Source organism: Pezoporus flaviventris, unplaced genomic scaffold (assembly GCF_033815535.1).
Source record: "Pezoporus flaviventris isolate CSIRO_AGI_PZ_B2104156 unplaced genomic scaffold, CSIRO_AGI_Pfla_v1 ptg000022l, whole genome shotgun sequence".
In the NCBI taxonomy this organism is placed as follows: Eukaryota; Metazoa; Chordata; class Aves; order Psittaciformes; family Psittacidae; genus Pezoporus; species Pezoporus flaviventris.
Window position 1 is genome coordinate 2,619,259 of NW_026892570.1, and position 26,697 is coordinate 2,645,955.

Consider the following 26,697-nt stretch of genomic DNA (forward strand, 5'->3'; position numbering starts at 1 on the left):
GGTATCTGCCTTTCAAATATGGGCTGTGGCTCCAGCTATGGAAATCCAGTCAAGGAAATACATGGTGGAGACCATCAACAAAACCAACAATACTGAGTCTGGTTGGGATGGAGTTAATTTTCTCATAGCAGTTCGTAGGGTGCTGTGTTTTACGTATGTAGCCAAAACAATGCTGACAGCATACCAGCATTTTAGCTACTGTGGAGCAGTGCTTGCACAGCATCCAAACCTCTGTTTTTTCCTCTGCCATCCCAGTGAGGAGGCTGGGGGTGGGCAAGTGATCGGTAGGGGAACACAACCAAACAGATGAGCTGAACTAACGGAAGAAATATTCCACATCATATGACATCATACTCAGCAACGAAACAGACAGAAGGGAACTTAGGGAGGTTTGCCACGTTTTGTCTGGGAACTGGCTGAGCATCAGTCAACCCATGGGAGGTGGCTAGTGATAGCTCTTGCATCACTTGTTTTGCTTCATTTTCTTTCTTTCTTCTTCCACTCCTCCTTTACATATTGAACAATTTTTATCTGGACCCACAAGGTTTTTTGCTTTTACTCTTTCTTTACTCTTCTCCTGTCCCACCAGGGGTGAAGGGGGAAAGTGAGTGAGCTGCCTACCCAGGTTAACTCACATCGTATTATTCACTGAAATACATTAATATATAATATTAAAGGGCTGAAATTTCTCTATTATTACTGAGCTGAGTGCACTACTAACAGCATAAGTTATAAGAAATTTAAACTTTAAACTGATGCTACTTTCATTGAGTGATTGTATTTAAATCCTCCTTTTTTCTGTAATTATCCGGAAATTGTCAAGTTTTGTTCATAAATACTTGTCATATGACTGCACAAGCATGTCATGTTGTTTTCAAAGACTTTAATGATTTTAATTGAAATAATTTTCAAGTTCTGACTACAGGGAAGTCAAGGTACTCGACTCCTGCTGTTTTCTCTGACAATGGGAAGGACTGAGAGCTCTCTGCTGTTACACAGAAATGGGGGGGGGGGTGTGTCCTAACCTGACAACAGGCTTGGGAACTCTAGACTTTAATGTTGAGTGGAGTGTCCTCACTGCAAAGACAAGCCAGATTTTTTTTCTACTTCAGTTTGTCTATGCAGGTCAGCCTACCAATGTTCCCTTGCTGGCACATTGACAGCTGGTGTTTGTTACCCAGAAGTAGAGACAGATGTGTCCTGACGCCTTAATAAACCCTGAGGTTCTGTGATTCTTCCACGCTGATTCATAAAAGAACATGTTTCTTCCTTGGGTATGAAATGGGAGGCACTGGACACCTACATATCTAAAGCTAGCAGACATCAGCTGCACTCTCACTACAGAATGGACGGCTTAAGAAGCTGAGCCCAAAATCTGTTTCAGGATTTAGCACCTAGCCTAGATAGCAAACTAGCCACAGCTTGAGTCTGGGCAAGCTTTTAGCTGCTGAACAGGAAGAAGATTTATGTAAATTGTGTAGTAAATGCCCAGTTACACATTATAGTAAACATATGTCCAGGGATACCATCTGATGGGAAGTTTTGCTACTATTCAGGCAAAGAGCAGTCAACTTGGAAAGTGCCTCTAGGTCAATAAATGCAAAGCATTTGTAGCACATTGTGTTTAAGTCTGACACTGGGAAAAGTGCAAACACAGGGCTAACACACAGCAGGAAGTATTCCAGGATGTTGTAGTCCCTCATCAGAAACATCTGTAAGGTCTTTCTCTTTTACTCCTATATTGAAGGAATGTTTGACTCATACTGGAGCTGTTCAAGCCCATATTTAACAAGTTGTAAATAATAAGCACATCTTTTACATGTTTAGAGCTTAAAAAGAGCCTATTGAACAACAGCTGGTTACCAGCCAAATCGTGTTTTAGTAGAACTTGTGCTGTCTCTCAAACTGCACATAAAATACAGGCTGTGCTCTGAATTCCATTCGGTTCTCTGATTCCCTGTGTCTTGCTTTCACTGTCTTTCTCTATGCTGGAATATCAGATGGCTCCCACTCTCAGCAAAACTGCTGGCAGTTGGCCATTTGGAATAGACAACCACAAAATCCAGAGAGGCTTGCCCAACTTCTTTTTAAATGGATTTCACTGGACAAAATTTATCAAAAGCTGGAATTTTCCTGAGCAGTGGAGTATTTTAAAAGGTCAACTTGCTCTTTGGAAAGGGAAATGCTGTTTGTTTAATAATCCCTGTATTTCTCATTCCCACCTCAGTTTGCTAGTTTATCATATAGAACTGCCCCTGAAACATGATTGCTTAAAAATGTTTATGCATCAGCCAGAATGCTCCCCTTGTTTGACAAATGGACACATACACAAAGGACAAGCTATCAGTCTTAGAGTTCTCATAATGCAGCATGAACAATGTAGGCCCTTTAGAGTAGTATGTGAAAGAGCAGAAAGTGAATGAGTGGATAAACAATGGGCCCTCAGGAAACAATGGTAGATATGCTCTTTGATCTGTTTGACAGGCATTCTGCAGCTTCTCTGCAGGAGCAGGTGAGTGCTAAAAACAAGTAAGCTCACCAGGAAGAAATGAGCGCAGCATAAGGGGGGCAGAAATTACTGCTCAAGAAACCTCTGCTACAGAAGTTGATGGATGGTTTGTATTAGGGTCAACCAAAAATTTTGGGTGGAAAAGTGTGAATTTCCTGAACTTAATCACCACTTCAGCTTAGCAAACATGAATGTTCAAAAGAAAAGCAAAGGAACTAAGCTGTCACCAGTATACCTGTTTCAAGACATAATCACTCCCATTCACAAGGCCATTTCCTTCCTTTCATTTGCCATAGTTATCAAATAACTTGAAGTTTCAGCTAAAGAAAATAACTGAAAGAGGCTGGGCATCAGAAAACAGCATAGATATTGTGTTGGTACACTACAGACATAATGAGGAAGGTTTAATTAAAGGATTTTGTATTAATAAAGTCATTCTAACAAATGTCAGGCTTTTTTCCTACAACTGCTTTCCCTTACTCTACTGATACAAAACCCTGAGCTCCTGCATCTAATCCTGGCAATCTCCTCTCCCTGTAAGTCCCATCAACGAATATCTTCAGTTCCCTTCTTAGATGCTGTACAGGGACTATGGACAATCATTTCAGCATCTTCTGCTGCCATTAGTACTGCAGCCAAAGTCAGAGGAGCTGTCAGTGGTACTTCCTGTGCCAAAGTATTCTGTTTGTGTAGCCCTGCAAGTAGGAAAAATAGCACACCAGAGGATTACTTAAACTTTACAGGGCTTTTTCAGGCTCTGGTAATTTTTTTTTTTTTTAAGTGCTTTTAGTTCCTGAAATATAAGTTGTTATGAAAGTGTCAACTGTTATTGACCCAGCCCAAATTCTGATCTGTCAAAAATCAAACTTCAGGGCACATTATTGTGAATTTTCCATTTTACAGCTTTTACAGACAAAAATGATCTCCAGTCCCAATGCAGAGTATGTTGTACATTAGCATTTAAGAGAACACTGGAAAATGGAGAATAGGCATGGAAAAATATCTGGAATATATACTTAGAAAATGAAGTGGTGATAATCAACTAAGTTCTATTTACATTCAAGTTAAAGGAAATAACTTTAAGCAAACAAAATGATAAAGCCTGTAAACAGGTCTGTGATGATCTATTCTCAGAAAATTACTATTCTGATGTACATAAAAGAAATTAATGGACTCCTTAACAGCCTTCAAATGCTCCACATGCCTTCATACAGAAAGGGACATCTTAGAAAAAGCATTACTTGAGGATACCATTAATTCACTAAATAATGGAAAAACATCTGGCTTGGACGGCTTCCCATATAAATTCTATAAAGTTTTTAAAGAACCTCAGAGGTCCATTTTCTGTGCAACTATCAGCATGGTCTTTGAAAGTGGTGATGAGCCAAGATGTTTGGGGCAATTCTGGTTGAGACTGCACATATCCAGAATCATTCACCTATCTGCAAAGGCATTTCCAAAGAGCCTAAATCTTAAATTTCCCATTACTGAAAATCACAATTAGGTAATCTTTGTTCATAGAGATTATTTGATTATTAATAAACTTATTTATGGCTTTCTTGTATTAATCATAGAAAGTAGGAAAGTTCATTGCTCATGAAGTACAAAAATAATTTAATTACAATGCCTTAGCTTTTAAACAGTGATAATAGGCTTCTACATTTATATCAACAAATCATGTTGGAAATAACATTAGATTTTTAAAGGAAATATTGTTCCTTCAAAACAGAGAGCCAGGAATTAGTCAAAGAACCCTTTTTCTTCCATAAAATGCTGATTTCTCAAAACAAAAATTGTTGCTAGGAAATCATTCATTTCAAGGAAATCCCAATCTTGAAAAATGTTTGGAAAATTTTCAGAATTATCAAAATAGCCTGTTCAAAATGCAAGATCCATTTTTTTTCACTAGTGTACAAAATACAATGTGGTTACGGGAGCAGTTTTAGCAGATTATTGAAGTATGCCAAAGAAATGCTTTAACTGATCTGAGCCAAACTCACCCCTGACTGAAGGGCAGGGTATCCAGATTGAATCCTTTCACTGTATTTCCTAATTACCCATCCAGAAAGATCTCCCCAGCACCCTGAGGCAAGCAGCCCTTTCTGGCCTTCTCACAAAGACTGAGAACAGGACCTGTGAGCTGGTCATAGCAAGAGATGGAAGATTTTCCTCCCACTTTGTGTAAGCCAGAGCTGGCCCAAGGTTTTCGTAATGTGGACCATCTGGTCTGATGCTTTTGTCATTTTTTTTTCCTCACAGGGAACTGTGACCACAGCAGGGGGATTAATGCATAGTAAAAAAAAAAAAAAAAAAAAGAAAAGGTAATTGGAGTTTGCATTTGTTTTCCTGGCATTTTTAATTATTTTATAGTTTCTTCTCTGATTATTATTGACACTTCATCGTCCTATCAACTTAATGCTCTTACTCATTCTCCAACCTTTTTCTCACTCCAACCACTTTGTTTCTTCTAGTTACCTCTTTCTTTATTCCCACTCCCTGCTTATTTTCATCCCCTTAATTTCTGTTTCTCACTCTTACTGTTCTCTCTTTCTTGACTCCCCACCTCTGTCTTCTGTTTGTATTTCTTTCCCCATTCTCTGATTCTAACTTTACTCCTTTCCTTATGCTGCCACTCACATGGGTTTCCCTTCTCCCTAAAACCTCCCGTATTCTTCCCTCTTGGTAAGATATAAAGCTGAATAGCACTCATCCCAGTTGTTGTCATTTCTCCCCCAACCTCCCCCATCAGTTATCACAAGAACAGCAAAATTAAGGTGTCCAAGTGGCAAGTATTTGTATGTTTCACAAACTTCTCATACTGTTTTTCTTTTAATATTACCCATAGCTGTTTGCTATTTTTCTAAATATTTGAGACTGTCTGATAGGTAGCAGCTTAACCCAGAGCTTGCAGAAGACTCGTATAATGCTTGTGATTCTGAAGAAAACCTTGCAAATGCCTACTAAATGTGGCCATTGCAATGAGGTCAACCTGTAAAATGGACACTACTGCATTTCAGAGCTCTGACGCCTGAAATTCTTTGTATCAATATTATTAACCTTCTTTTTACCAATAGTTCTGGAAGGAACATTCAGTTTGTATGTTTTTAATACAGTGAAAAGCACCATGGATATTACGATAGTTTTCTGATCCTCGTCTAAATGAGAGCAGATAGGCCAGGTTCCTTGGCAAACAGAATTAAAAATATAAGCAGAAATGGCAAATGCAAACTACAGTAACATAACTAAATTGGCTTGTGGGAATTAGATCTACAGCTCATATTAGAGGAAAGAGGGGCAAGTATTTCTTCTTAGAGTATGACAAAAGCTTCCACTCCATGAACTGTACTGCCAACAAGGGTAGCAACATGCATACTGTCTGAAGGACTTCATAGTGTGCCAAGCCACTTGAGAGTCACTCTTGTGGTTACCATGTCATCAACTCCTCAATATGCTTTTGCTACAGTTGGAACTTTACTTGGAACTGCTACAGTTTCAGCCTCTGAAAAATTGCATTTAAAAAACCTAAAAGGGAGGGCTCTTGACTTAAGCCTGGAAACATTTGTGCTTCAGATATTGATGTCATTCTCTAAGTTTGTCCAGGGAAAAATAGGAAAACCAAAGTCTTTATACATTAATTTAGGTGTAGACCAATCAACAGAATATATTAGTTGTTCAGTCCCATATAAAAGCTTATTTTCTGCTTGTATTTTACATCTCACTTCAGAATGACTTCGGAAAGACTGTGTCAAATGTCTAAGCCTACACTGTATCTGCTACATGTATATCTGTTCTTCCCAGTTTTGCCTGATATTAACATCTTGAGAAACTGTGTACATTACACTTTTCCCATTCATGTGCTTGCAGAGTTATAAAATGTCAGGTGACTTAATACATGTTTTATGTATACAGATCATCTTCATCATCTTATAACAGCACATCACAGCTCATGTACCATCTAACCCAAAAGCTCTCCAAAATCAGTACGACTTCCTCTGACTCTGCTTGCTTTTGAAACAGGATCTACGTTGCTGTGAATCACTGACTAGAAAACTCCCTAATGCTCATCATGGTCTGGGCCCCCCTTTATCAGCAGAGGGGCAGATAAATTGTGAGATTTATGGGCATTTAATTATATATTTACAGGTGCTTCTTATTCAAAGGTGTTCTGAGTTTGAGACTAGAAAAGAGTGGCAAGCTGAGGAAAGCCCAGAACCAAGGGATAAATGTGGCTAGTTAGTCCCAAAAGCTGAATGGCCAAATAGTTTTGTGACAAAGGACTAGAAAATAGAAAGCAGTGCTGCTGATGAGCTTAGAAAAGTTATTTTAAAACCAGGGAACCATAGAAACATCACACAGCTGAGCCAATAGGACATGAGTGGAACAAAAACAGCTTGAAACCAAGGAAGAGGGGAAAGGAGGCAATAGGTAAAAAAAGTTTGAGAAAGTGGCAGGAGTTTCTAAAGTAGAGAAATTTCCCATTATTCTCTGAGTGTGAAGAGCATGCAGATGAGTTTTTAATCAGCTGGAGACCAGGTGACAATAGAGCAAGTGCGTCTCTGTGAAAGTGTAGGCAAAGTTGGAATGACTATGTAGTTGTCATATCGGAGCTGAGGGATTTCTAGTGATGGGTGTGTTCAGTCTCTTTTGGTTCAAGAATTACTGCAGGAAACCTATTTGATTTAATGTGACTGCACTTAATATTCTATCATCTGTTCTCAAAGGTTGTGTTCATTAATTCTCTGATGCTTTGAAAACCCAAGCATGGAAAGCTGACAATGCAATAACAGGAAGCACAGAGTGAGGTCACTCCCAGAATGACTGGCCTATGGATGCAAACTAGTCCTAAGTTTTTCTAAGGTGACGTTTAGCTGCATGGTCAATTGCTGAGGTGAGTAGCTCGAGAGAGGACGCCTTCAACACCGGAGCTGGGGGGAGATCAGCGTCCAGGAGCCTCAACTCGGAGCGACGAGAGCCACCGAGGGAGCCTCAAGTCCTCGACAGGACCTGCCCGGGAGCAGGCAGCTCAGCTGACGAGAGCAGGGAGGGACTCACAGGGGGCAGAGCCTGGAGCAGCGGCACCAACCCTGACTGGGTAAAAACCTGCCCCAGGGAGAGAGAGTGTCTAGGGTCGCGGCGCGGTGTTTGAGCGGGATTGTGAGCGCTCGGCTTATAACTAGGGCCCGGTCCGGGAGCTCTGCTCTGGCTGCCCCGGCGGTGGCCAGCGTAGGCACCCAGACAGAGCCGATGAGAGGGGAGGCTGCAGTGCAGAGCTCGGGGTGTAGAGAGTGCCTGCACTGGTCTGGTGAGGGGAGGGTGCGCAATGGGCAGGGCTGCACCCGGTGCTCCCTGGTGGAGGTGCTCCTGCAGCAGGGGCTGAGCTGCGGGATGCTGTTAATAGGCCGCGAGATGTCAGGCAAGCTGAGAGGAAGCAGGGCTGCTTGCTCCAGGCCCAAACTGTGCAGGGGCCTCGAGCTTCACCTCTACTTCATGAAGGAAAGAAGGAGGCCGTTAACCTGGGAAGCTGGGAATTAGTGAAAAAAAAAAAAAAAAAACAAAAACCCACAAAAAAAAAAAAAAAAAAAAGAAGGAAAAGGACAACCAAAAGCAAGGGGCTTCCCCCTAAATCCCCTGTCCCCACGCAGAACCGCTTTGCTGTCCTGCAGGGGGCTAATGAAGAAACGCACTCGAGCCAGAAACAGCCGGCTGATGCACTTCTAAAGAAGATCTCTACTGGTGCTGCCAGGAAAAAGCGGCAGGTCGTAGTAGTAGGGGACTCTACACTGAAAGGGACAGAAGCACTCGTCTGTCGGCCTGACCCTGTCTCAAGGGAGATGTGCTGCCTACCAGGGGCACGGATCAGGGATGTGGCAGAGAGGCTGCCTGCTCTAGTAAGTCCCATGGGCTATTACCCACTTCTGGTGATACATGTGTGTGTTAGGGATATAGATAGTAGCAGCCTGGGGAACATAAAGAAGGACTACAGAGCCCTGGGAGAGGTGGTTAGGGGCTCTGGAGCTCAGATAGTCTTTTCATCATTTCTCCAGGCTACAGGGGAGGACCTTAAAAAGGCTAGGAGGATTAGCCAGGTTAATAAATGGTTAAAAGGGTAGTGCCATAGTCAGGGGTTCGGTGTCTTGAACATGGGACCCAAGCTTGTAGGCCAGGTCTAGTGGGGGCTGGTGGAGCTGGTCTGATAAAGAAGGGAAAGAGCGGTTTTGGTAGGAGGCTTGCCAGACTGGTCAAGGAGGCTTTAAACTAGACATGTTGGGGGAGGGGAGCATCATTCCATCCCAACACACCCAGTCAGTTGCCAGAACCTATAATAAATGCTCAGAGCAATGTAGAGATATCCCAGCCGCTCCAGCCAATGAGCCGGCTTCAGTTGAAGCTCGGCTCAGATGCCTCTATACAAATGCCCGTAGCATGGGGAACAAACAAGAGGAATTAGAGATGTGGGCACGTCTATGGGGTATGATATAATAGGCATCACAGAAACATGGTGGGATGGCTCCTATGACTGGAGTGTTGGAATGGAAGGTTACAGGCTTTCTAGAAAAGACAGGCCTGGCAGGCGGGGAGGGGGAGTTGCCCTTTGTGTTAGGGATAGGCTGGAGAGTATGGAACTCTGTCTGGGGACAGGTGAGCAGTCCACAGAGAGTTTGTGGGACAGGGTTAAAGGGAATATAGCTATGGGAGACATTACTGTGGGGATCTGTTATAGACCGCCTGATCAAGGAGAACCTGCGGATGAAGCACTCCATAGACAGATAGGAAAAACCTCACGCTCACAGGCCCTTGTTCTCATGGGGGACTTCAACCACCCTGACATCTGTTGGAAGGACGGTACGGTCCGACACAAGCAATCCAGGAGGTTTCTCGATTGTGTGGAAGACAACTTCCTTCTGCAAGTAACAGAGGAGCCGACAGGGAGAGGTGCCATGCTTGATCTCATGCTCACCAACAGGGAAGGGCTTGTTGGAAATGTGACTCTCCAGGGCAGCCTTGGTTGCAATAATCCTGAGATGCTAGAATTTGAGATCCTCAGAACAGTGAGAAGAGCATGCAGCAAGCTCACTGCCCTGGACTGCAAAAGAGCAGACTTTGGCCTCTTCAGGAACCTGCTTAGTAAGGTTCCATGGGATACAGCCCTAGAGGGCAGAGGCACCCAAGACTGTTGGTTGATATTCAAGGGTCAGCTGCTACAAGCCCAGGAGTGTTGCATCCCAACCAGAAGGAAGTGCAGCAGGAGGGCCAGACCTCCTTGGATGGATAAGGAGCGCCTCCGGAAAATTCAAAGGAAAAAAGAGGCTTATAATAAGTGGAAGCAAGGACAGGCGGCATGGGAAGAGTACAGAGCTAGGGACCAGGTTAGGAAAGCTAAGGCCCAGTTAGAATTAAACTTAGCTAGAGGTATTAAAGATAACAGGAAGGGATTCTACAGGTACATAGCAAATAAAAGACAGACTAGGGAGAATGTAGGCCCCGTCAGGAAGCTCTCAGGAGAACTGGCTGCACAGGATTTGGAGAAGGCTGAGGTTCTGAATGACTTCTTTGCCCCTGTAGGAGAGGATCTGCTTTGAGACCATCTTAGGAACCTGAAGGTGCACAAGTCCGTGGGTCCTGATGAGATCCATCCGCAGGTCCTGAAGGAGCTGGCAAAGGAAGTTGCGAAGCCACTGGCCATCATATTTGAGAAATCATGGCAGTCAGGTGAAGTTCCTGATGACTGGAAAAAGGGAAATATAACCCCCATTTTCAAGAAGGGGAAAAGGGATCACCCAGGGAATTACAGACCAGTCAGTCTCACCACTGTGCCTGGCAAAATCTTGGAGCAGATTCTCCTGGAAGTCATGCTAAGGCACATGAAAAACAACAAGGTGCTTGGTGACAGCCAGCATGGCTTCACTAAGGGGAAATCCTGCCTGACCAATTTGGTGGCCTTCTATGATGGGGCTACAGAACTGATGGACAGGGGTAGAGCAGCTGACGTCATCTGCCTGGACTTGTGTAAAGCGTTCGACACTGTCCCACATGACATCCTTGTCTCTAAATTGGAGAGACATCAGTTTGATGGATGGACCACTCGGTGGATAAAGAACTGGCTGGATGGCCGCACACAAAGACTTGTGTTCAATGGCTCAATGTCCAGCTGGAGATCTGTAATGAGTGGCGTCCCTCAGGGATTGGTGTTGGGACCCGTCTTGTTCAACATCTTTGTCGTTGACATGGACAGTGGGATTGAGTGCGCCCTCAGCAAGTTTGCCAATGACACCAAGCTGTGTGGTTCGGTTGATACCCTGGAGGGAAGGAATGCCATCCAGAGGGACCTTCACACGCTTGTGAGGTGGGCTGATGCCAACCTCATGAAGTTTAACCATGCCAAGTGCAAGGTCCTACACCTGGGTCGGAGCAATCCCAGGCACAGCTACAGGTTGGGCAGAGAAGAGATTCAGGGCAGCCCTGCAGAGAAGGACTTGGGGTGTTGGTTGATGAGAAAATGAACATGAGCTGGCTTAAGTGTGCGCTTGCATCCCGGAAAGCCAACCGTATCCTGGGCTGCATCAAAAGGAGCGTGACCAGCAGGTCAAAGGAGGTGATCCTGCCCCTCTACTCTGCTCTCGTGAGACCTCACCTGGAGTACTGTGTGCAGTTCTGGTGTCCTCAACATCAAAAGGACATGGAACTGTTGGAACAAGTCCAGAGGAGGGCCACGAGGATGATCAGGGGACTGGAGCACCTCCCGTATGAAGACAGGCTGAGAAAGTTGGGTCTGTTCAGCCTGGAGAAGAGAAGGCTGTGTGGAGACCTCATAGCAGCCTTCCAGTATCTGAAGGGGGCCTATAGGGATGCTGGGGAGGGACTCTTCATTAGGGACTGTAGTGATAGGACAAGGGGTAACGGGTTAAAACTTAAACAGGAGAAGTTTAGGTTGGATATAAGAAGGAAATTCTTTCCTGTTAGGGTGGTGAGGCACTGGAATAGGTTTCCCAGGGAGGTTGTGAATGCTCCATCCCTGGCAGTGTTCAAGGCCAGGTTGGACGAGGCCTTGAGTGATATGATTTAGCGCAAGGTGTCCCTGCCCATGGCAGGGGGGCTGGAACTAGATGATCTTAAGGTCCTTTCCAACCCTAACTATTCTATGATTCTATGATTCTGTGCATGAAAAGATGTTGTGGAACACAAAAGAAAATAATCATAAAAAGCTGACAGAGGAAAAATGAACTCCATGTCCGAATAACATTCCCAGTCATCTCTTTGTCTTTCATGTAAAAAAGAGTGTTTCGGAATACAGACAGCACAAGGGCTGGGGAAAATATTCAGGCAACAAAATTAATTATATACATCTACGAGATACTCACAATGATAGATGGAGCAGTCAAATTTTCAACATTGATGTGAATTGTACATTTTCTGGACTTGTCTATTATTAAAATATTGCCTAAAAGCTAATTTTTAAATGCAAATTTTGTTTCTTTTTGCCTCATGAAAAAATATACCTCTAAACTGAATTTGTCAATGAACAATGGACCTGTTATGTGCTAGATGTGTGACATATGTTTATTTCTTACTGTTAGGAATTCGAAACACAAAACATCAACAAAAAAGAGAATTCAGTCTCAGCCCACACAGAAGTGTGTCTGAAAAGCCTGTTTCAAGAAATAATAGTCACACGGAAATTGTGCTGGCAGCACACAAAGGTTTTCATTTCCTACTGGTTTTTATTTTGTATTTCAGCTCCACTTTCCTGGCTTTCTGAAGTGTTTTCAACTTCTACCTGTGGGCTGATAAGAAGTTGTAGGTACCTCTGCATTCACCCAGAAGACACAGTACTGAAAATCCTTTTTGCAGTATGACAGTCCTCAGCTTGTGGGAAGTGTTTTACAAAGACAGCTTTGAATTTTGGCACTCTATATATGAGGACAAAGCCCTCACTCCATCCCACCCAACACCATGCGTACTGCTGCTCCTTAGCCTACACTGCCTCCCTCCTTGCTGCACTCCTATCTCTCCTTTCTGTCCCTGAAAGGGAAAGCAACCACCTGGGAGAGAGCAACACACTCCAGTCTCGAAAAAGAGGGACAGGGAAACACAGGGAAGCACAGTGAAGAGCATGGAAAAGTATCAGAGGGAGGAAGAGAAGAATCCCCATCCCTCAGGTGCTGGCAAGAAGAACAAGCCCACCAACCCATGCTGTGGGGAGCCACGGTAACCCCCTTGGCAAACTTCTTCACAAAAGAATCAGAGCAGGGGAAAGGCAGAAAAGATGTTTGAAAATCTCAAAAAGATGGCACAGACTTAGGAAACATCTGCCAGAAATGCAGAATGCTCAAGTAGGAGAAGGCATCTGTCATGCCTGGAGATGCACATTCTTCCACATCTTTCCTACCTCTTACTCATTAGGGTCTTAGTGTGGCTCCTACATTTTCACAACATATGCTACAACATATGTCAGGATGTCACTGATGCCATATGGATCATTACAGTGTCACAGTGCAAACACATGGGGGAGATTTTTTCTCTGTAGTAAATGACTAGAAACAGCTTAAAAGCATACATATGAGGTGTCAGTGGTTAGGATCCTTCAGTCTGGAGTTTTCACTGCTTTTTCTCACTTGCAGCAGTTGTCTCCAGAGATTATCTAATAATAATAAACTCTGTAACACAGGGAAGCTCTACATTACCATCAGAAATTTGGTGATTTCCTACCTTGCCTAGACCTGAAATCCAGAGGAGCAGGCAGTGCTGCTTTGGAGATCCTCTACTCCTGAAGGATGAGGGGCAGAAAATAGTCACAAGGATTTTTTGCTCCAGGGGATGTTCCCCATTTGAAAAAAACCCTTGACTGACAGCACAGCCCATCACAGCTCACAGCCTAAGCACTATAGAGAGGATGTTCTGAAAGGCTTCCCAGAGGACATAGTCTGTACATAGTCAGTTTTGAAGGGTCTGAGATCCCATTTCCACATCACAGAAGAAGCAAATTCTTAAGATGTACAAGACTCTGGAGTCTGACCTCTCTGACCACCTTGGCCGCATGTGCCAGGATGCAAAGAGCTTGGTGTGAAAACTGTGCATGTGAAAACTGTAAGTGTGATATGCTTGAAAAACTGTCCTCAAAACCCAGCTCCTCTGGCACTTTCCATAGCAGCATGGCAGCTCCAGGCTCGGTCACCTCTATTGTTGGTGCACCCAGCCCTCATGAGGGTGGAAGCACAGAGGAGCCCAGGTGCTGACGCTGATGAGCTCTGTAGAAACAGGTACAGGAATGGAAACAAAGACTGCATCTGCAGGTGTTCTCCTCCTTATCCAGAATTTCACAAGAGATTTTAGCTACTCTAGAACACATCGTAATTGAAGTAAGCTGAAATGAAAAATAATGAAAATCCTTGATCTAACGGTTCATATAAGGAGAATGAGAAAAATAACATAGATTATGATTACATTAACTAGAAGGCTCAGACTGGTTCATGTAGCTAATTTTTTGTTAAACAATAGGGTTGTTTTGTATTTCTAACTAGACAGAGGATTAGCATAAGGCGATAGGCCAGTAATATTTCCATTGGTGTCATTTATGGTGTTCGTAACTCTTTCAATACACAGCATTTGGAATTTGTTGACTGTTTTCTTTTTTGTGTCCAAATCTGCTGGAGCATCCAGATCATTTTCATTGCCTGAACCTTTCCCATCTGCTGCACATTGACAACCTATGGAAATAGTTCATATATGTAATATGGGAGCTTCATGTATGGTTATGTTAAGGCACAGTTAGAGTACAAGACCTACATTCCGTACTTTAACAAGTTAGGGAGCCATGCCCTAGTTATGTTTAAGCAGTAAAGCAGGTAATTGCTTGTTATAAAGTAAAGGCAGATGCAAGTGAGGGTTTTCTACAACAAAGAGATGTAGAAATTTTCCTTTTCAGCTCATACTGCTCCTTTAGCAGCCTGGGGTATGATATTGTGCCGACTTTGCCTCTAGAAAAGATTAGAGCTGCAGCTCTAAAGTTACTTTGCAACCATTCAAAAACTGCTCCAGTGTGGGTCCTTTGTAGGGGGTACAGCACACCAGGGACAGATTGCTCCACTGTGTGTCCTCCACAGGCTGCAGATCCTTCCAGAATCCTGCTCCTGCATGGGCTCTCCATGGGCTGCAGCTGCCTTCAAGGCATGTCCACTTGTAGCACTGCTGCAGGTTGTATAGCTATTATGGTGTGGTCCTCCATGGGCTGCAGTGGAAAAAACAGGTCTACCACAGTCTTCTCCACAGGCTGCAGGGGAATCTCTGGTCTGGCATCTAAACCACATCCTCCTCCCCTTTCTCCACCAGTCTCAGTGTCTGCAGGGCTGTTTCTTTCATGTTTTTCTCATTCCTCATTCTCACAACTGACACGCCCTGTTTCTTACCCTTTCTTAAATATGTTGCCACAGAGGTGCCACCAGCATTGTAGATGGGCTCAGCTGTGCCCTGTGATGGGTCTGCTGCTTTAGAGCTGGCTGGAACCAGATATGTCTGGCATGGGGTCAGTCCTTGTCTCTTCAGAGAGCCCCCTGCTACCAAAACCTTGCCATGTAAACCCAGTATGCCACTTCATTATGACAGACTTCATCCTATGTGCTTGTGTGCAGGAGTGTTCCAGCAACGGTCACTCTATAACTTCTGCCACTGATGCCAGAAGAGCTCTAATGACATCGCCTACATTTGTTTATGGTGGAGATTGACCCATCACTCACCTCATGGGCTAGTCCTTAGACCCAATGTAGAGCAGAGACCTGAATAAGATATTGCAAAATCAGTATATTCTTTCACGTTTGAATGTTAGCAAGCTGACTATTCACAAACTAAGCAAAGAAAAAACCCAAACATGTTCTCTCCTTTTACAAATACTTTACATGAAAAGTCTGTCTTTGTTGCCCCTTTTCAGCACTACAGGCGCTACCAGCAGCAGATACAGACACATACATTTTCAGTCCTGGTCTATCTAGACTTGTGGTGAAGGGGCTGGTCCTAACATTGGTTTAAAAAAAAGCTCTCCCCAAATAATCTCACTGATGCTAGAACAACACATGGTCTCTTTAGAAAATAAATGTATATAAAACTCAAGCACCAACACCTTGAGAGGCAGTTGTTTGTCTATGGTGGAAACAAAGCTGCACAAGCCCATGTGATAACAAATGAGAACTTTGGCTCTTATCCATGGCCAGCGATAGAGCTGACCAGCGCAGACCTAGCCATGGACCATTAAATGTAGGGCACAGCAGTGAAAGGAAGAGATTATCTGATCGCAGTGTATTGTTTTATCAGCAGTTGAGGACTACACTATACAAATAGAATAAAAGTGCAACACATTCATATTCTTGCTTCAGAGAAGGGGCCTGGTTGTATTTGTATTGTGCTCTATATTGTATCATTAAAGGCTGCTTAATTTGTACTGCATTTAATTTATTTTTGATAACACTGCTGTGATTACTATTCTATGCAACTGTCTCTTGTTACCTTGATCTCTACACATGCATTTGCTGTTTATTCCATACAAATTGGATCAAAAGCTTTCTGATGCTTTCTCTGTCTGTTTGCACAATGCAATCTCCAAAAGTGGAGATAAGTGCCTGTGGAAGTATTACACTCAGAATTACATCTACTATGTTTTAGAATATGTTTTGCTAGAAATGGTGCCATCAAACAATACAGATATCGTCAACATAGACTTACTTTGCCACAGCCAGGAAGAATGCATCTTGCAACAGTTTATTCTGGGGCATATGAGTATGAAAGGCTCTTCCAAGAATCTTAAATGAGATAATTTTTATAGAAAGAACAGTAACAGTTCACAATGCCACCAGAATAGCTCCTGAGATGTCTCTACCAAGACCTCATGATTCAGCCTTGTCTCTCTGAAATGCCTGTATTTGCAGAGATCATCTGAAAATGGAAGACTTTTCATCTTTTGAAAACTAGTTTTCTTAATGACCCTTCTCAAAATAAACCAAAAGGGGAAGAATGATCATTCTCATCTGCTTAGGCCAACACTACCAGGACTTGTTCAACTGGAACTTTCTTAATTGGATTCAGGTGTATCAGGAAACTGTTTTTCTTGACTGCTAGTGCTGCGAAATAAAATACTCTCAGTAAAATGTTCTCAGAAATCAGGATACTTCTCTCTTTGATGGCTAATGAGCGATTATGTGGCTGGGTTTCTGAAGAAGTAACTACTGCAGCTCTACCTGAGAAAGTATAAAGCATGAAAGGAATCCAGTTCACTGTCTGCCACCAGCCCATATAGTTTTACTGGGAGTCAAATACAAAATATTTTTTTTTGCCACATAACTAAGCATATGCAAGAGAACCTGCATACAGCACAGAAGCCACTTCTGCCTGATATCTGTGCTGTGGGATTTTGGGAGATTTTTGCACAGACCAAAGGTCTTGTGTCAGAGGAGAAATGAATCTAGCTGCAGCTGAAAGAACCTTCCCTGCAGCTGAAAGTACCTTCCCATTGCTATTTTAGGGACTGTTTCAACAGCAGGAAGGGGGTAATGGTGACTTCTAATACAGGAACAATTTCTGTATAATTTTAGGCACTGCTGCATTATCAAAGGACTGCAAAGGACACCATCTCTACAGATTGGAATAGCAATGATTAGAAAAGGAATTACTAGTTTTTCTAGTTATTGAAATATACTCATGCATGGAATATGAGTTATTAGTTATTGAATTATACATGGAGAAGAAAGTCCTTCCAGTTGACATGAATATTTTGATGGAACTTCATGGAATGGAAAGTTACCATTATTTAAAGTCTTGCATTTCCCTGGACAGAAAAAGGATATAGAGACAACTCTACAGTGAACTAGACCAACACTCTTATCTTTTCCTTTTGGCCATTATTTGACAAATTCTTCATTATAAACAGCCAAGTTAAGGTCTGCAGGACAGAAATGTATGTTTTGGAACTAGCTGAAAGTGTCTTTGGACAATATTCTCCCTTTTGTGTCCAAGTGAAAATTTTTCTAGAACATTGCTTTTATGAGCAATGTTCTAGAAAAGAGAGTCTTATCAAAGCTGGTAAGAGCAAAACCACCCTCCACCTCCCTACCTCCCACAAGAGCTTTAGTTAACTCCAGCAATAAGCATACACAACAGCCTTCCTAGATTGACATTAGGAAATATGATGGAAAACTGATGTAAGAAAACCAAATTTACCTGGGCCTGTCTCAACAGCACACTGCCTCTGGCTTTGAGCCCTTCAGGAGTGGTTTTTTGGAGTGTTCTGTGAATGGCTCCAGTTCAGGTTTCTGAAGTATGGGTGCTCACAGCCCCTTGCCTTTGTGTGTGCCTTTCTTGAATGTTCCCGTTAATACAGATCTGAGAGATGAACAGCCCAGAATAGATAGCAAGTGCTCTGCTGTCTTGATGAAATACTTCTTAGTTGGAGTGAAAGTAATGGACAGACTCTCCTTACTTAGGATTTGAGAACACTATATCTATCTAGTTGCTTTTAAAAAGCTTTTAAAGTTCTGTACAAGCTCTTCCAACTCACTCTAAGCAGGTTACTGAAGAGGATTACTTTGCCATATTTAGCAGTAAGTATGTGAGCTCTTGAGCAGTTGTTCTGGTATCTCTGGTAGGCAAAAGAGGCTCTTCATGCTTCCTTTTCCTCTGGCAATAAAGTGTCTGAAAGACACTGCAACAACTGATACTCAAGAAACAAGCCACTTCCTTGAGTCACAACGGACGAGGGTGTCTTGTCATTGCTTTCTCCACAATACATTTCCCTCTCCTTTCCAAGGGTACTGTTTTCTAGGGCTGCTACAAATCATTTATGTCACCCTTAATACTTCTTTTCTTAACCCTCTTTACCATAGTGAGCTGATTCTTCCTGCTCCCTCTTACCTCTATAAGGCAATTAAGGAAAACTATATCTGCGTGTGAAAAGCCTTGTGTTCAACAAGCCTGAAGGCAGAGAACATGCTTAGCCAGTGGTGGAGATTTCAGTAAAATGGACCTTGATACTGTTACCGGTACTGCTATTCTGGGCTATGTGTGAGTTTTAGAAGCCCATAGGCCCATATTACCTGCAGCTAAATAGAACTGGGATATTATAGCAGGCTGCACATCACCATCTGTTGCAAGTTTTTGCAGTATCTAAGCCTTTATTTATTCCATAATTCATTCTACTACTTTCACTAAAGTTACCACAAATGGGCAGTAACACCTGTCACCACAATCTGCAATGATAATAAGAAATCTGGGGGTATCAGCAGGCAGCATTTTAGGAAAATATGAATTTTGGTGGTATCTGTGTAACAGTCCAAAATGCAGAGCTATTCAAAGTGCCCGAAGTGCCCTTTGAAGGCAAACCACCTTGGCCAAAGCATGTAATACTTTTATATTACCCGAAAATGTATAAAAGTATTTCACCTGAAATCCTGAGCAACAAAACCCCCAAGCAGGACATATATATACAAATAAAAAAGGCTCCATACTTTCATCTCTGCGTGTTTTCCGGGGAAGAACTTTTACTGATTGTGTTCTGCCACCTAGTGATCCGAGAAAGGAAAAAATTCCAGCCCTCCTGTGGTGATGTGTGAAATCAAAACAAAGGTGATCAAGAGTAAAAGCAGCAATACAGAAAGCAAGATGTGAACTGTACTACTGTAAAGTCATGGAATGGTGAAAGAAAAAAGGATGAAAAGAGGGAAGCAAGAGGCTTGAAAATAACACCTTTACCTGGTAAATGGAAGCTGACCTGAAATCTCAGCCTGGGTTCTGCTGTGGTTTTATTATGGGGGTCAAGGTAGCATAAGGAGAGAACTGATAGTACTGAGGGAGTTCTGCAAGTTTTCCTATGTGGTTTCAGGTTAATCCACATACTGCAACCACGCAAGGTAAATATGTGGTACAGAGGGTATCTCAGTTGACTTGTCTGAGCTGTTTACAAGAATAGTGTGTGACTGCAAGGACAAATTTCTTTATTTAAATGCCAGGGCATGCTTATTAAAAAAAAAAAAAAACAAACTGTGAAGGCTGGATGTCTTTTGCATAGTATGTGTGAACTGAAAATTGATAAAGGTTATTTTTCAGTGGCTTCTTGTGGAAGTTCCTACAACTCCTAACTGAGTCACGATAAACAGATTTTGGAGTCTTTCTGTGTGTAATAATCAGTGTAATATGGCCAAATAGCCAACTAGAGTCAAATGACAGTTTTGTAGGAGGTCAGTCAGCACTTAAGGGTACTTAGAATATTTGGGGTCATAATGATAATAAACCAGCTAGAGAAGGTACCTGGGAGGGTGCAACGTAACAGCAGTTATCTGGTATGGGCACCAATTTTTTGTGTCCCTGCTGTTATTTGAGTTCATGCGCTACAACAGTGCAATGCTGTTTCTTTAGCATCAGGAAGTAACACTGGTATGAACCTATTCACAGTCTTCTTTCTTCCTTCAAACCAGAGCTGTTAGTTCAGAAGTGCCAGATTGGTAGAATTGTATCTGTTTCATTCCATCTGTAAAACCCTCTGGTGGAAACTAGGCATGTAGTGCCTAATTCCTCACTGCTTTTCAGTGTAGAATCATCTGGAGGAAGCTCCTGGGTGTATAATCCCACAACTGTAAAAGTCCTGCTCTCTCATATCTGCTGTCTAACAACTTTTGTTGTACTGCAACTGCTAACAACACCCCTAGGATACTACTTCATGTTGTAGACTGGAACAGAGACATCACAGAGCTGAGAGACTTCCCAGCTACACATGGGGGCTGTGGCAAAACTCACAACTAGACACAAATCCAGGTTTATTGTCTGACATGTGGGGCTATTCTCCCTACCATGGGGACTCCGAATGTTGCAATGTGACTGCCGCTGAGGTAGGAACACTTCCCCAGCATATGGAAAACATAATATTGTTACACATATTTAATCCTGGCAACATTCAAGATTTTGCATGTAAAAACTCTAAGTTTTCACATTTCATGTACAAAAATGTGGCCCTGAACAGCCATCTATACTTGTCACCATGGAATGTGCAGCAACGTGGTGTAGGGTGTCCCCCGTCTCTTGGACATTTCTAGCCACCTGACATCGAAGGCATCAATTAATAGAGCAAAAAGAAAATCCTGTTTTCACTATGGCAACCATGGCAACCCATGCATTCTGATCAATGCCTTTTGAGGTAATGCACTGGTTGCTATAGCAAATCCTATGCTGCAGAATGCCATAGCAACAAGAATATTCTTTGATTATGTTTTTTTTCTTTATAAGAACCATCATGAAGTAGTTTTGGGCTTTGCACCAGTCTGTTTTTCTCAGTATTCCCAAGTTCCAGATTTGGAGCTCCACAGGGGCAAAATAGAAACGTGTACAGTTGCACTGATCATTTTACAGTATTGTATTAGTTGAAGTACTTCCTTTGGCTGCTATGGACTGATGGACTTTAAAACCAGCTAGAAATTGCAATCAAACACAATGAAACAAAGTCACATCTGATTTACACTGGTGTAAGTGTATGGTAACTCCAGCTTCAGTGAAGATCCCCAAACTTTAGATTGGTGTAGATAAGAGGAGAATTTGGTTCAGCCTCTCAAACGTGGAAGTTTTGTAGCCTGCCACTTGTTTTTGAGTTTGATAACAGCTTAGTATAGCAGCCGGCCTACTTATACCATGGGCCTTCTTTCAGAGAGGGATGGTACCATGTTAGTGAACTGTGCTCAGACTTGAAGCTCAGGGCCTCACAACAGCTGCCCCCAGGGCATGTCAGCCTGTGTCACCAGCTGACAAGCAGAGATCTGTGCTCCCTGAGCAGACAGGTTCCCTTGTCCTGCACCAATGCCCTAGGCGCAAATTCTTCTTCACCTCTTAGCTGGTGTGGCTGAGGTTGGGAGTCACCCTCCTAGCTAAGCACCACTGCTGAGCAACATGCTTAAGTTACTAAAGTAAAGCTACAGTCCTCTTGAAGGTCTGCTAGTGATCCAAAGACTCACAAGAATTGGGACCCATGGATATGTGGCACAGCACAGTGGGAAGCAGTCTGACCACTGTATAGTGGAAACTGTTTCAGTCTGCAAAGGAAGAGAATTGGTATGCATATTCTGCATCTTTAGCCTCTCTCTATTCATGTCTTTGGTGATAAAGAGATGATACCTGGTTTGGAGAACATAACTTGCTGTATATGACTTGCATCTTTGACAGTGTTGTCCTAGTTTCAGCTGGGATAGAGTTCAGCTTCTTCCCAGTAGCTGGTGCAGTGATGTGCATTTAGGATAAGAATAACATTGTAACAGCCTGATGTTTAGTTGTTGCTAAGTCGTGCTTCTCCTAAATCAGGGTCTTCTCATCTGCTTACACCACCCCACCAGTGAGTAGGCTGGGAGCACAGGATGCTGGAAGAAGATGCAGCCAAGACAGCTGGATATTCCATACCGTGTAATGTTGTGCTCAGTATAGAAAGCAGGTGTAAACCTGGATGATTGCTGCTGCTCAGGAAATGCTTGGGCATTGATCAGTGGGTGGTAAGCAATTGGATTGTGCAGCAATTGTTTGCATATTCTAATTCTCCTATTATTATTATTGATGTTATTATTAATATTATTAATGTTAATATTGTTGTTGTGTTTTCCTTTTCCATCCTATTAAACTGCCTATATTTCAACTTATAATTTTTAGGTTGGTTTTTTTTTCCCTTTCTGATTCTCTCTTTCATCCCACTGCAGGGCCAGGAGTGAGCAAGTGGATGTGTGGTGTTTAACTGCCTGGCAGAGTAAAACACAACATACAGTCAAATACTCAATTGTTCACAAAGGTGTGGTGTGAGAACTGGAAAAAGAGTTTGAGAAAACAGTTTTAGGAAAAAAGTTCCAAAAAGTGTGTTTGTTTTTTCCAATTTCTCTGAGACAATTAATATTGAAATATTCCTTTAACCTAACAGCCTTGCCTCTTTAACAAATTTTAGTGCTGTTCTATCTTGGGGCCTAGGAGAACATGTTTTACATTAAGGACAAGGTGTTTTGGTTTTTTTTTCTGATTATATATGCCCTGAGCATGATAAATTCTACTCAGTATGTTTCCTGGAACTGTTGTACACTGAACTGTTTAAAACATTTCCTGGAATTATTACCAGTGATCTTTAGCGACTAACTAACACCTTGTGAATGCTACAGTAAAAAGCCCCACAAAGCTGTTAGATACATGCTGACATTCATTGCTTAGTTGAGTCACACCACCTGTGTTTCATTAACTTGTCATCTGTATTGGTTAAAACCTGTTGTTCACTGACATGCCAGTAACCAAAAAGCAGGTTAAGCTCCCTCTTTTTTTTGCAAGACCTTTGAAAGAGGGATACTTATATGTAGGCTTCATCCATTGTTTCATCATAGAATCATAGAATAGTTAGTGTCAGATCACCTAGTTCCAACCCCCCCTGCCATGGGTAGGGACACCTCACGCTGAACCATGTCACCCAAGGCTCTGTCCAACCTGGCCTTGAACGCTGCCAGGGATGGAGCATTCACAACTTCCCTGGGCAACCCATTCCAGTGCCTAATTAATCCATTATTTCCAAAATGTTCACATAGGTCTTTGAATCTGTAGAAGTATAGACTGTGTATTGGGTTTGTATGGAAAGTTTTGGTAGCAGGGAGCTACAAGGGTAGGTTCTGTGAGAAGATGCCAGAAGCTACCCCTGTGTCCAACTGAGCCTACGCCAGCTGGTTCTGAGATGGACCTACCACCGACCGAAGCTGATACCATGGTGCTAGTGCCTCTGGGATAACATATTTAAGCAGGGGGAGTGTGGGAGGTGTATGTGTGTGCAAACTGCAATTGCAGCCAGAGAGAGAAGTGGAAATATGTAAGCGAAGCAGCCCTGCAGACACCAGGGGCAGTGCAGAAGGAGGGCAGGAGGTGTTTCAGGCACAGGAGCAGATATTCCCCTGCAGCCTGTGGTGCAGACCATGGTGAGGCAGGCTGTGCCCAAGCAACCCATGGAGGACCCCATGCTGGAACAGGGGGATGCCTGGAAGAGGCTGTGAACCTGTAGGAAGCCTGTGTTGGAGCAGGCTCGTGGCAGGGGACCCACAGTGGAGCACTGTGCTCCTCAAGTGACACACACTGGAGCAGTTTGTGAAGAGTTGCAGCCTACAGAAAGGACTATGTCTGTTGAGGACTCCCTCCCGTGGAGGGACCCTAAACTGAAGCAGGGGAAGAGTGTGAGTTCTCTCCTGAGGAGGAAGGGGCAGCAGAGACACCGTGTCATGGACTGACCACAACCCCTATTCCACATTCCCTTGCACCACTGGAGAGGAGGAGACAGAAAAGTCCGGTGTAAAGTTAAGCCCAGGAAGAAAGGGGTGGGAGGAAGGTGTTTTAAGATTTGGGTTGTAGTTCTCATTATTCTACTCTGATTTGATGGGTAATAAATTGAACTGATTTTCCCCACGTCAAGTCTGCTTTGCCCATGATGGTAATTGGTGGGTGATCTCTCCTTGTCCTTACCTCGACACACAGGTCTCTCATTATATTATCTTTCCCCTGTCCTGCTGAGGAGAGGAGTGACAGAGCAGATTTGGGGGGCACCTGGCATCCAGCCAGTGTCAACCCACCACAAGTGCCAGCAATTATTTGATTAAATCAAATGTTTCTTCCCTGTGTTGCAGGTTTGCTGTCAGTAGCCATCATGCTGTTGGAAGTGTGTGTTCCTGGATGTCGACAGTTCAGGGTCCAAGCTGGCAGGCCAACCCTGAGCAGGTGAAATTCATACTTCTCTTTTTGTGTCAAGGGAAACACAAAGACCTCTATGCTGAACTCCTAGCACCATCACAAGCATAGAGGGGAAATAGTCACTTGAAAGCATGCTGGCATGTGTTTGTGATCCCTTCCTGCTTTCACTGCTTTTTTTTTTGCTGCATTTAGGATGCAATATCTGATATATATAATCTTTTGATTAAGCCATTGGCAGGTCAGGTGGGCAATCGCTTTGAAAAGGTGTAGGTAGAACGTCACATATCCTCTGCTAAAATTGCCACCCATGTAATCATGCTATAAAGGAGTCCTAAAAAAGAAAGGAAACACAGAACATCTCTTTTTTGGGAAGAAAGCTGCTGCCTCAAGCTAAAAGTTCATGCATAGTTATCTTTACTAGCTGGAGTAGCCCTTTTGATGAGCTTATAATTGTGGGGATGGGAAAAGCAGCCACTTCAAAAGGCTAATATTAACTAGGGTATGCTAGGGAGCAGCACACTAGTGCCAATGATGACTTATAAATGGAGGATGTGGGATGTGTTCTGTTTGACAGTGAGAGTTAATGTTTCTGACTAATTTTCCTTGAAAGAGTGTTTTCCTCTATTTCAGACTCTAAGCTTATTTGTTCAGCTAAACCCTGCTATAATCAGGATGCTGGCTAAAAATTGCGGACAAAACCCATGCAGTTTCTTTAGGAGAGGTTTGCATAAAACGTTTGAGCATATATAGCTGCCATTATCAGGATCAGCAACACTCTTTAAAAACAGTGAAAATTGAGTTTGACATGCAGTCTCCTCAATCTAGGTGGATGGGGCCAAAGAAAAACATCTAACATCTAACCTGTGATGAAAGTCACAAGTAGTAATAATACTGGCATTTAAAAATCTTCAGAGGTTTAAGTTAATAAACTTGAGTTTTACAGGCAACTAGCATCTTTTTTATGATTAAGTCAAATAAATGCCTCCTGAAAATAGCTGTACTGGCAGCTAAATTCATTAATCTGCATTTTCCTGAACAGATTCTGCAATAATTAATAGAAGATTAAAAAGTTAGCTATTGTTTTATCACAATTTCACATCTGCACAAGTTTGATTTCAAGAGTATGTCAGGACTTCCTGATATTCCTGTGCTTCAGCTCCTAGCTTTTTTTTTTTTCCTAAGTCTTTGGTATTAAGATAGGAATATATATATACCTTTTGCAAAACCATCTGCAAAGAACTTTTCAGTCCATGAAAGGTCTGACGCTAAAAAACATACTGCATTTCTATTTCAAGAAGATCTTCTAGAGGTCCTGAAGATTCATTAATACTGCTTTTAGAGGGAGCAGTCAGATTGTGACTTCACTTTTCCCACATTTGATTTGTAGCACAGCTCTTCTTGTTTCTGATAGGAATAGTGCTCCAAGTTCCTGGTTGCTGACTATGCTGCTCAACAACAGTTGTTAACAGCAAAGTTTGAGAAGAATCTATACAGGAAACTCTCCTTTGAGTTTGGACATTTCCATTCATGTGAGTAACCTCTGAGCAAGGACCAATCTCCTGGATCAAGATGTGGCCTGGATATCTCTTTGGGCAGAAGGAGGGTGACTGGGGCACACAGATGCTAGTCCCCTGTGGGTGTGCCAGTGACCAAGTGGTGAGGTGCGCCACATTAACAGCTCAGTTCACATGTAGCCACAGTTACCAGAGGAAATGTGCAAAAGTTTCTGAGAACAGGGTCATTTATCTTTGTGCAATAAAAGCACTTCTTTAGTATCAAAAAGAGCAGAAATACTACTAGGAACGGATGGCAATTATAAATATCTCTAGTTCACAGCTTTCTCTAAGTGGCTGTCATATCTTCTGGGTCAGTTTTCCTTCTTATCTACAGCAGTTTAATTCTACAGATTCATCGGTTTCAGGGTAAAATGAAATCAGGAGAATCAGGCTCAAAAATGTGTTTTTCTTTTGATCTGTAATGGGAAAAGAGATTTGTGGCAAGAGGTGCCTTTCAGTTATTTCAATTTGATTTATGAGTAACTCAAAGCAAGTCAGAGGAATTGGGCTGGTAAGAAATGGGAAATAAATGTTGGGGGTTGGATTCACACTTGTAGAAAAGGGATTTTTTATTACCTTTCTACCAAGGAACACAGCTTTTATTTATGATCCACCTGCCCCCAAAAAATTAAGGCTTAATCCAAGTGCAATGAAGAGCAGCTTGATCCAGTATCTGGCAACATCCTTTCCAGGAGCTAATGCTATGTTTTCCTCCATGGAAGATCTCCTGAGATTGATTTACACTGGGGAAGAAGATGGAAGCAGAAATCAGATATACTCCTTTTCTCTTATGGGAATCTTCCTCTCTCTCTCTGTATGTATGTATTTACATAATATACACGTATGCACACACATATGCACATGCACGCTTTCCCCAAAGCAGCTTCAAAAGTGTTAAAATTTTCATGAGAAATGAAACAAAGA

The 26,697-nt window shown here is 42.6% G+C and overlaps 1 protein-coding gene across 4 annotated transcripts in view; it reads right to left on the bottom strand.

Annotated features, from left to right (window-relative positions):
* Window positions 1-393: 393 nt before the first annotated feature.
* SLC28A3 (solute carrier family 28 member 3) overlaps window positions 394-26,697 on the bottom strand; it is a 67,834-nt gene continuing 41,530 nt past the window's right edge. For 2 of the 4 annotated variants that reach the window (XR_009743901.1, XR_009743900.1), the window contains 2 exons: window positions 26,350-26,516; window positions 25,875-26,189 (listed from right to left, as the gene is read on the bottom strand). Coding sequence is in view for 2 of the 4 variants with exons in the window: in XM_061456263.1 (XP_061312247.1) it covers window positions 26,402-26,516 (115 nt within the window). In the remaining 2 variants the exon portion in view is untranslated. The other 2 variants (XM_061456265.1, XM_061456263.1) reach the window with 2 other exon arrangements.